The sequence below is a fragment of the Branchiostoma floridae genome, chromosome 1, assembly GCF_000003815.2.
Source record: "Branchiostoma floridae strain S238N-H82 chromosome 1, Bfl_VNyyK, whole genome shotgun sequence".
NCBI lineage: Eukaryota > Metazoa > Chordata > Leptocardii > Amphioxiformes > Branchiostomatidae > Branchiostoma > Branchiostoma floridae.
Window position 1 is genome coordinate 4,726,206 of NC_049979.1, and position 11,577 is coordinate 4,737,782.

The following is an 11,577-nucleotide window of genomic DNA, read 5'->3' on the forward strand; positions in this document are numbered from 1 at the left end:
CAGTTACATATGTGACACTTTTGATGAAAGTACTATAATGGAATGCAGTGGATTTATGAACTTTTCCTAATCAATTATGTAAATTAGCTGTTAACTTGCATAATAAGTATCGCATTATATAAGTCTTCATTTAGGCTATCTACATGCCGAAAATCATGACGATCCGTCAAAACGTTAATATTTTCTCATTAATTATGCAAATGAGATCATCATTTGCATGATAAATATGTTTGACATTTCTCTCTTTCTCAGGTACATATGTGACAAGTTTTAAAGCCCTATCATGGAATGTAGTGAATTTATAAAATATCCTCATTAATTATGCAAATTAGCTGTTGATTTGCATAATTGTTATCTCATTATGTAGGTCTTCACTTACGCTACCTACATACAAAAAAACATGATGATCCGTCAACATGTTTATATTTTCTCATCAATTATGCAAATGAGGTCATCATTTGCATAATTGATATCTGTCGACATTTCTCTCCTTCCCAGCTACATATGTGACAAGTTTGAAAGTCCTATCATGGAATGTAGTGGATTTATAATTTTTCCTCATTAATTATGCAAATTAGCTGCTGATTTGCATAATTAGTATACCATTATGTAAGTCATCACTCATTCTATCTACATACCAAAAATCATGACGATCCGTCAACACGTTGTAGAGTTATTCTCATCCAAAGTTTGAAAGGAAACCGGTGCCTGCAGTTCCAAAAAAGCCGCTAGGGGGCCCAAACTCACAGCACTTACTCTCTGCCTCGAGGGCTATCTACCACTCAAAAATTATGATCACAGCATGTCCAGAACACGAGATATCAAAAATTGAGGTTCTGCTGCAGTACCTTAGCAAGCCGCTAGGGGCCCCATTATCGAACTTGACCTTCGTTTTCCCGACCCCTACCCACCTACCAAATATTATCGGGATCCATCCAAGACTTCTTGAGTTATGCTGTTAACAGACAGACAGACACACACACAGACTCACAAGCCCAAAACATAACCTTAGCCATTCTGGCAAAGGTAATTAAGATCGTAGGGCCTGATGTTACCATCATGGTGATGAAGAGCGGCCCATAGAGATAAATTTAGCAGCATCTCTTCTGCAAGTCAGAAACATCAAGCTTAGAAACGCTTGATTCACTGACTCAATGTACTCTCCAAGCAGAGGTTAGGCTCCGGCTGTTTTTTCAACGTTTCTGACTAGGTCAGACACAGCAAAAAAAAAAAGACAAAATAGAAAGCCCGATAAAAACAACTAATAAAACGTTGCGAAAACAGCCGGAGCCTAACCTCTGCTTGGAGAGTAGACTCAATAGGCGATGTAGGCGTTACGAATGTTGCTCGGGAGATTCCCTACCCCATTTGAGGATTGACTGTAATTTTTTGTTTACCCAGGTCACAAGTGTGACAAGTGACAGCTACTCCACAGCCCGCTGGTACCTCCTCTGCAGCAACATTGGCCTGATTGTCCCACTGTGTACCCAGCGTCAGTTAGCACTTTGGGCACACAGCCTTCTACAGACTGTAGTCACTGAGAGCTGCCCAAACATGTCAGCCAGGTAAGGCACTGTCATACACTGCCTGCACGGTCTTCTGGCGTTCATATATGTGCACTCGTTGATGAAGGTTAGACATCCAGGTAATATAATGTGCCCAAAAGCAGTTACTCAAGCAACTGGATACGATTTTGGAAATACATGTATGTGCACGCCTATTGTCGCATATATAAACCTATTGGAAGGAATTATGTGACGCTTGTCCTGAATACTTTCCTGCTTCTTGACTGAAAGTAACAGTTTTGTCCTTAACACAAGGCAATAACATAACTAGTTTTCCTGTTCTTTTAGGCTAAAAAGTAATATGACTAGTGTTGAACAGTAGCATAAGTGTGGCGTAACTGGTAGAGCGTTTGGCATGGAATCGAAACGTTCTGAGTTTGATACCCACCATGCCCAGATGTTGTGCCCTTGGGAAAGGCACTTAACACGACTTTCCCGTACAGTGGACATCATTCGTAGCTTGGGAAAATGACAGCTCAGAGATAGTGTATTTCCCTTATTGTGGAGTGACGTCGACCAAGCCTGTTCCACTACTGTCTAATTGTGTGCCAAAACCACGCTACAAATTTGGTGCGCCAATCTGCCAACATCAGCACATTGGTCTCCCACCAAGAACAGTTAAAACCCATGTTGAACAGTTTGGTGCTTACAGACATGACTGTGCTCCCTCCAGGCTGGTGACCAGAGCCATGATATCTGCAGACCTGCTGCAGAGCGCCACCTATCTGGAGCTGCTGCCCATGCAGGAAGCCATGATCACTGCCATCCTCAGGGGCCTGGCAGACTCTGTAGACTGCAGGTGAGTCAGTGTACCAGCTTGACGAGGACAGTGTACAAGACACTAGAATGAGAATGGGAAGTGGGGAGAGGCATATGTAGAAGAGACCTCTCTTGAAATGGAAAGATGTCTGAAACCATTTGCGGAGTCATTCTTTCTCTCTGATCTTGCAGGGCTCAAAATACTTTTTGCATTTTGACGCTTACAGTGGCAAAATGCCTTGTGGCCGGAGTAGTCGCCGTTGTTATGTTGAGATGTTGTGATGTTGGAATGAACGGACCTGTTCAATCCATGCCGAACATTTCTATACCTGTTAAAACGACTGACTCATCAACATGTTCGCTCTAGCGCAGTGGGAGAATTTGCGCATTGTAAACCAATGCATCGGGTTCGATTCCGGGGCGGAAATCTTTTTTTAACTGTCTTTTTTTTCTTCTTTTACATCCATTAAAATACTAATTTTTACATCCATTGAAATACTAATTAACAATACTTTTGTATAGAACATTAAAACTCACCTTTGCACCTGTTCTACTTCTGCATTTTTTTGCTGTTGGGATGTTTGAATGAACGAACCGTGAGACGTGCGATACTCTGCTTGTATGTCATTCTAACTTTCCATAAAATGCCCATACAACATCTATATCACAGAATTACACAAAAACAAACTGATTTTCTCGAAAATTACTACATACTGTATGACAAAAAGTTTCACTAAACATATTCATTTTCATATTTCTGGACATAAAGTCATTTGCATATTTGTGAATCTCTCCATGTGCCCATATCAGGTTTAGTTACTCTGTTCTATTTATATGACATTTTGATAACTAGAAAAAAAACGTTCACACACGCAAACCTTGGCAAAATGCCAGCTTTTTTAAAAGCACTTGTTTCTGCACTGGTGCAGGTAACATAACCTGCACCAGACAAATTTTACCTGCACCACTCAAAATTTAGGAAGTGTGGATCATACTAAAATCTGTTCAGAAACCATTTCCATTATTTCCTTTCATACTTCATAGGTGGTAACAGTACAATGCAGCTAGTAAATGTCCACATCATGAAACATGCATATGTAAGCCCAGCATATGGGCCAGTGCAGGTTATGTGCAGGTAAACATCAGAAATAGCTGCACAGCTCCAATTTGACCTGCACAAACCTGCATATGCAGGTGGTATTTCGAGCCCTGTCTTGGCATCACCCAATGCTCCTAAGTCAGAAAAGACTTCGGTGAATATTGATACAATTGTAACATCGTGTTGCTGTTGTACAGCAGGAATGCATCAGTCATCAGACTGTGTGTGAAGGTGCTGCAGGAACTAAGTGAAGACTTCCATCCTGTGTCAGCTACCACTGGACCAGAGGAGGACACACCCCAACTGTCAAAAGCCATCACATCAGCAGCAGTCGCACTACAGAGTCTTCAGAAAGCTGTGCAAAAGAAGTGTACTGTATATCTATCAGGGAAGCAGTTACAAATGATGTGCCATTACTTCAAGGTATGCACTTGAGAGCCTGATCTATGTCATTGTGTTTTAGTCACAAGGCTAAGGAGGAAAGAAACTTTCTGTAAATCAACAGTTTGGTGAATATGATTAGATGTCTTCATGGCTTTTTTCAAATTGTCACAGAAATCTACACTTGAGATCCTGACCTACAAAATGTATGTCAGTCTCGTTTTATTCTCTGTTGTGTCCATGAGACTAAGGAAGAAAGAAACTTGCCATAGATTTACACTTTGGCAAATTTGACAAATGTGAATGATTGTCCTCATGTCTTAATTGTCTCAGAAATCTGCAGTTGGTAAGGTGGTACAAGCAGAAATAAAACAAGCATTGATGTAATTGTAACTGAACACTAACCTTGGTATGCAGTAATAGTAGAGTAGATTCATTCAACATCTTGCACACTGAAATTGTCCCTCAGAAAGACATCTGGAGCCGCATAGTTCAAGTTTTGAACCTTTTAATATTCAGCCTGTTGTCCAAACTAGTTTCACTGTGTACAGCTTCTTCAATGGCTATAGGCTAAATGACCGTACACTGCCACCTTGGTCTTGTCTCAGGTGCTGCAACGGCTGCCGCTGCAGTGCCTGTCAGGTGTCAGCTCAGTCCGCTGTGTTCTCGGCTGTCTCGCTGTCAACTGTCTACTGGGGGCTTCACACAGTGTTTCAGGTAATCCCCCAGATACCACAAGAAGAATTGTACTGTTAGGAGACCCCTTTTCTGCTGCTTCGGTGGTATTTTGTACATGTTTTTGTACTTTTTGTACACCTCGAAAGAGATGGACGGACAACACAAGGGAACAAATACGCTTCCTCAACCTACACAGTGTCAACCCAAATGATAGAGGACGCTGGCGAGCTGCCATCAAGCCCCCTCATCTATGTGCAAGCACGTCTAAACCCCACAGGATGGGGAACAACAGACAATAAGCCGGAGAGTGAGTGAGTGTGAGTGTTGCATTTGATTGTTATGTGTCTGATAGTGTCGGCATGTTGAAGCTGACATTTTGTTTGTTCTGTTTGTTCAGACTATGCTCCAGCTGTCCTGAGAACAAACCTGGAGGTGCTGAGAGATGTCATGACTGGACAGAGGAAAACCAGTCTTTGGCAAACCTTAGATGCAGCAGTCACTATGAAGTGCCTTCTACTAACTTGTGAACGAACTCAGGTAAACATACTACAGTCACCACGCCATTGCAAACTTTGTATTGGCCAAGTTCAATATGTGTTCCTTAAGAGAATGTTTATTGCATCACTGCTGTCTTGTTAGTGCTAATACTTAAATGTTATTTGTGACAACTTGATTCTTGCTTGGTCTAGCTTTGATCCTGCTTTGTTCACTGAAGATGTCCACTCATCAGATGCAAGACTCAGTAGAGCTTGAAATACTTTTTTCTGCATACCTGCACTGGTTCAGGTAACATTGAAAATTACCTGTACCAGAAAAATTTTTACCTGCACTACTCTGAATTTAGGAAGTGTCAGGAACCATTGCTATTTTTTTCTTTTATACTTTATAGGTGGTAACAGCCAATGCAGCTAAGAACAATCCATATATACCTACATTATACAATATTTATGTATCCCCAGTCCATGGACCAGGACAGGTAGACACCAGAAATGCCTGCACAGTTCCAATTTTACCTGCACTAACCTGCATATGCAGGTAGTATTTCGAGCCCTGCATTTGTGAACTGCTTAATATTTACACCTGACATATTTCATCCGCAGGACAAGTCACAGTCCATGTCTCTGGATGACACCTACCAGGATCTGATGTACCACCTGTTGTGGTCCGTGGTGAGGTCAGCTGAGGGCACGTCCACCCTGCCCAGCTTCACAACACACCTGTGTGAAGCCATGCGGAGCCTGTCCCAGTCACCTGCATCACGTGATGGGCACAGACTGGACTTACGTGCACCACATGAGCGGCACAGACTGGACTGGCTGTTCATCTCTGCAGGCTGCACTCTGTCAGCTGGACTCATGGTTTGTGTCTTTCACTTTTGTTGGGTCATAGCATTATGAGTTACTTTGACACAAATTGTTCATTCAAGTGACTACATCTACATCTATGTCCACATATTACTAGACAAAACCCAGTGTGGAGCATGAAGTCTATGACAAACTTAGAGGTCTTACCATAGTGTGGTCAGTGGTGGTGCGAACAATCAACAAGAAAGTGATGCATGGAACAAACAAAAAAATAAACATTGTGATACTGTACATTGCCACAGTGGGTATAAGCTCCTATCATTTTTTACAGCTGGGTAGAGCTGGGGTGGTCGTAGTGCTTGGCTACCCCAGCTTTGAAGTTATCTGTAACAGTTACTACATGGTAACTATTGATGGATATGGCCTTTCTTTTAAATCATTCGCACGTAAGTGTGCCCCAGAGCCCCAGTTACTAATTATAGTTGTAGGGACATTCTGTAAATCCTCTGCACCTCAACTTTATCCATAACATTCATAAAAAAACTTAGGTTTAGTCATTTATTCATGAGACTGTATAAGACTTTTGCTTTCATTAAAAGATTAGACTTGTTTATTGCTACATAGCCCGTTATTATGCAGTCTCCCTGCAGGTGCAGAGATGTGACTCAGGTACTTGTTTTTCACCTGAGTGAAGTGAGGAAAGTCGTGTCAAGTGCCTTTCCCAAAGGCACAAGATCGTAGACATGGCAGGTTTCGAACTCGGGACCTCTTGGGCCTGAGCCCAAAGCGTTGCCGATTACACCACGCGACCTCCCAACTCATCCATGTGAGTTGTATTACATCTCTTCTCTATCATGTCAGGTTATGCAGAACAAGGTGAAAGTGCCTACAGTCCAGGGTGACATCATCGCCTCCTGTACCAGGCAACTGGCCATGTCTGTTGCTGCAGTGGTACATGTACCATCAGTGGGCCCGCCAGCTGTTGCTGTGGTGAAACATGTACCATCAGTGGACCTGCCAGCTGTCACCACTGCCATGGCTGCTGCGCTCAGGGTTCAGATGGGAGAGTCACAGTAAGTGTAACAGGGTGCCCCTGCACTATCTTGTGAATCCCTTGTACTTTCCAAGATCCTCATGCCAGAACTTAGTAGAAGACTGGATTAGTCACTCTTACCCTGCTCTGTTCTGAGAAATGGGTCAAGTAGGCATTTGTCTAATGACCCAAAGACAGCCAAAGCACCTTCCCTGCAGAGAAGGAGCTTGCCTCTTCCATGGATCACACCATATATGGGCATGGTCAGGGGGTCATCCTGTAATATCTTGAGAAGGGCTAGGGAAGTAACTCATGATATTTCTTGGTTTAGCAAGATAACAATGATAACTACATACCGTCGGAATTAATCCAACGCTTCAAGTCAAAGAACATCTTACAACATGTATCCGGTTTTGTTTTCATTACAGAGTTGGTGAGGACTGGACTCCTTGTATTGAGCGCCATGTTTGCAGCCTGAAGACCATGCTGACAGAGATTCAGGCAAATGTAAGTGTCACAAGTCTATACTAAAAATCCCTGTGATTCAGATGTTACCTATTGTATGATTTGTGATATCGTACCTCTGTTGGAACAGTCCCAGTGCCTGTGTAGTACAAGGACACTTTGTATTATTTCAACTTTATTGCAGGCACTTGTCCCATATCACGTGAACAATAAATATCAAAACACACAATTCAACAACACAAATACAGTCTATATACAATAAAAAGTTGATTAGGATCACCCAGGGCTTTTGTAGATGAGATTGATGTAACGTTAGTGTGTCCAGAATATGCTGTGGAGGAAGGCATCTGAGAGGAATAAGCAGGAGATGATGTTGTTTTCAGATGTATTCTTCTATAGATAATTGAACTGTAGTCTCATGACTCTTGACAGCTTGTGAATGAATGTGATGTGTTGCTTCTTATGCAGCTACAGAACATCAGGGCCTGCCTGGGCTTTCTGAAGACCGTGGCAGGTGGAGTGCCCAAGTGGCAGGCAGTCCTTCCTGAGGAGTTTGAGCCAACTGTGTACAACCTGGCGGTGCAGCTGCTACTCAGCGTTCACTCCACCAACAAGGAAGGTACTGTTCTGTTCTGTTCTTCCGATAATGTACATCTGCCAAAGAGTCGACAAAGGGACGGATTGTAGGGATGTGTGTGGAAATGTGTTGTTTCAACAGATTACAAGCCTTTTCTGGCTAATACGAAACGGAGGTTTGCCAGGCCTCCGTGCAGGTGACTTGTAATGAATCACCAACTCCAGCAGGCTACTCCAGACTTAATTTGTTCCAACGCACACCGCACCATCGCACATGTGGGGGTTCTTATGCTGACTGGGGATGAATGTTTATGTATTCATGTTAATGTATTCATTTGTATAATAGATATTTTAAGTGCATTTGCAGCCAGTGGGTACACAATTTTTTTTTTAGTAATGAGGCTGATTTACGTGATAGAGGCGCCTCCTCAAACGCGTGACCCCCGTTTTACGTCCCTTCTGATAGACGATTTCATGAATGCTAGGTTGGGCTACAGCATCCGGTCGTCCTTGGCTGGTCTCCCATCCAAGTACTGACCAGACTGTCTGACTGTCCATTGCTCAACTTTTGAGATTGGGTTTATCAGCGCGCCACACGGCTGTAGACAATGATAATGGTCATGGAGAAATATGTCCAACACCTATACCTATTCCTTTGAAGGTAGTCTTGGCATGCTTGTGATCACTATTTGCTGTGACAAATGGGAAATGTGCTGTGCTATCCAAACTATGCTTTCTGACATTTCGAATATCAACAAGGGAAATCTTTTTGCATACTCGTCAAGAACGTCATGTGTACTTTTTGAGCCATTGTCAGATTAAAGGTGAGGAATTGAATTCAGTCGTATAAAGACGTGTACTTCTAACAAATTGATTTTGGTAATCCTTCAGAGTGCATCTTCTGCACTACATGTAACAATCCTGCAAGGCAGGTTTGTTTTCAATTGCCCTGTGTCTATCATTTTGAGTATGATTAAAACCTGGCAGAACTACAGCATGTGTTCTAAATCTAAATCCCAGAGCCTTCAGAATCAGCATCATCACCAGACATGGCAGATGTTGTGGCAGAGGCAGAAGCCTTGCTGCTGATTGTGTGCAGATGTTCCCAGCCTGAGCAGTTCTGCACATACATAGAGGGTCTGCAACAGCACTTGGTGAGGAGCAAGTTTACTTAATATGTACTATGGTTTAGCTTATTGTAATAATACAATGTTCTTGGGGTGTTTTTACCCTTTACAAATTGAATTCACTTTCTATGTAGATGTCATAAAGGTTTGCTAACTTTGGTTTCTGAACAGATTTTAGTATGATCCATACCTCCCTTTGCAAGGGGCCAGTTCCTGGCCTATGCACGTACATACATACATACAGACATACATACTTCCTAAATTTTGAGTGGTGCAGGTAAAATTTGTCTGGTGCAGGTTATTTCCAATGCAGAAAAAAGTATTTTGAGCCCTGATCACTTATGAAGATCCTAATAAAACAAAGAAACAAACAAAACAAATGTTGTGACTGTCTGCAGGACGGTGACGCGTCCGTGTGTGCTGCTCTCCAGCTGTGGCAGCTGGTACTGAGGGAGGAGTGGAAGGATGAGAAGAGAGATGCCGTCAACAGCATTTTACCACAGGTACTCCAAATAGATATACTGTAAATGCAGAAATGTTCGCGGTGGATTAATGTTCGCGGTTTTCGCGGTGACCACTTACTGCGAATTTAAAACCACCGCGAACATTTTTCTGTTATGATATTAGATTGCAGTCTATGGTAATACCGCGAACTTAAATCCACCGCGAAAAGTTCTTTTTCCCTCTACCGCGAAATTAAATCCCCACGAAATTAAATGCATTTACAGTATTTCATGCCATATTAAATAGATGTATTTCATGCCAAGGCCATGGGATGTACCTCTGAAAGGATCAAATTACGAAAGACACTGGACTGAGTCTAAAGTGCAAAGGACCGTGCAACATGGAGAGTTCTGATGGAGAGGAGCAAGGGGCCAGTCTCTGGCCTAAGCACTTAGGCAGGTAGCCAGTAGGCAGGTTTTAGCTGAAATATTGATGATGGTGTACCTGTCTCAACTAGCTGCAAGTGTCATTTCAAATCATTGTGCTAGTAGCTAATATCTGTACTTAACACCATTATCTATAGCCTGAGTGACATCCTGCAACGTCCAACCCTCACAAGACGGGGAACAACGGACGCTAAACTGAATAGAAAGACAGACCAGAAAATTAATATATAACTAAGCAGTGTATTGCATGTATTACTAGTAGTTTCTCCATCTAATGTCTTCTAACTTTCTATCTCCTCTACAGTTGGTGCTGCAGCTCCAAGTTTTACTTCAGAAGTCATGCAGTAAAGTTACAGTGGATGATGTTCTAAAGCAGACTGTTGTACCCAGTCTGCAAACAACTGCTGCCATGCTGCAGGTTGGACAGGTTAGTGTCTCATACAGATCTATAAGATCTGAAGGCTATGAAATGATATGACCTGTTATGTATACAATAAGGGACAATAGATTTTTCTTAGTTTTTTTCTGTGTTTGTGTATCTATATAACTTAATGTTGAAAAATTCAAAAAAGAAGGGGGCGAAAGATCTGAAGGCTACAGGTAATTTTTGTTAAAGTTATGTATGAATGGTGTTCAATACCATCACAGGTCTCTTCGTCCATTTATGGAAGGTGTTCAGCACCAAGGACAAATGCATTTACCAATGTTTAGGTTATGTTCAGCACCATGGACAGGTCATTCTAGGCAAAATAAGTTAAAGAACAAGAAGAAATATGCTTTCAGCCTCAGACAGTACATTTTGTATGAGTGTCCCATAACAGATCCATGATGGCATGATCATTTTGAAAGATACAAGTAATTTTTGTGGGAGTTTTTGTGGGAGATTTTTGTGGGAGATTTTTGTATGAATTGTGTTCAGGTCTGTTTGTCTGTGTATGAAAGGCGTTCAACACCAAATACCAATGTCAATGTGTAGGTTATGTTCAGCACCATGGACAGGTCATTTAAGGCAAACCAAGTTCAAGAACTAGAAGAAATATGCTTTTAGCCTCATACCGTAGTAGTGTCCCATACCAGATCTACGATGTCATAAACCTTTTTGAAAGATACAAGTAATTTTTGTGGAAGTTATGTATGAATCGTGTTCCCAGGTCTGCTTGACTGTGTATGAAAGATTTTCAGCACCAAGGACAAATGCATTTGCCAATGTGTTAGTTATGTTCAGCCCCACGCACAGGTCATTTAAGGCAAACCAAGTTCAAGAACCAACTGAAAATATCAAATGTCAGCTGAAAATGTACTTTCAGCCTCATAAAGTATTTCTGTTTGCTTTAGGGAAGCCTACCAGACCACGTGGCCGGTGCAGCTCTACATGGATGCTAGGTTATGTTCAGCACCATGGACAGGTCATTCAAGGCAAACCAAGTTCAAAAATAAGCTGAAATGTGCTAACAGTATTTCTGTTTGGTTTAGGGGAGCCTACCAGACCATGTGGCCGGTGCAGCTCTGCACGGATGCCTAAGTGTGCAGATGCAGAGCCTGCCAGGCAAGACTTTTGCCACTGCTTTTCACGCCACCTGCAGAGTGTTAACCAGCCTACTGCAGCATCACACCAAGGTGGCCAGGAATGCCGTCCCATCACTGATGGCCTGCTGCAGAAATATCCTTGGATCATGGCAGATTACACTTTGACATTTCAT

The 11,577-nt window shown here is 42.2% G+C and overlaps 2 protein-coding genes across 2 annotated transcripts in view; both read left to right on the forward strand.

Annotated features, from left to right (window-relative positions):
* The window catches only part of LOC118422446 (unhealthy ribosome biogenesis protein 2 homolog), a gene marked incomplete in the record, with an annotated part of 26,468 nt that extends 15,147 nt beyond the window's left edge, over positions 1-11,321 (forward strand). The window contains 13 exon segments of the mRNA XM_035830025.1: positions 1,402-1,565; positions 2,239-2,364; positions 3,621-3,846; positions 4,413-4,521; positions 4,880-5,019; positions 5,583-5,840; positions 6,648-6,859; positions 7,248-7,326; positions 7,753-7,903; positions 8,881-9,014; positions 9,386-9,490; positions 10,182-10,304; positions 11,213-11,321. Of these exon segments, the coding sequence (XP_035685918.1) occupies positions 1,402-1,565; positions 2,239-2,364; positions 3,621-3,846; positions 4,413-4,521; positions 4,880-5,019; positions 5,583-5,840; positions 6,648-6,859; positions 7,248-7,326; positions 7,753-7,903; positions 8,881-9,014; positions 9,386-9,490; positions 10,182-10,304; positions 11,213-11,260 (1,875 nt within the window).
* A 15-nt stretch (positions 11,322-11,336) lies between these two features.
* LOC118422680 (unhealthy ribosome biogenesis protein 2 homolog) overlaps positions 11,337-11,577 on the forward strand; it is a 3,591-nt gene continuing 3,350 nt past the window's right edge. The window contains exon 1 of the mRNA XM_035830374.1: positions 11,337-11,537. Coding sequence (XP_035686267.1) covers positions 11,408-11,537 — 130 coding nt within the window. The 5' untranslated portion in view covers positions 11,337-11,407. The remainder of the gene's footprint in view (positions 11,538-11,577) is intronic.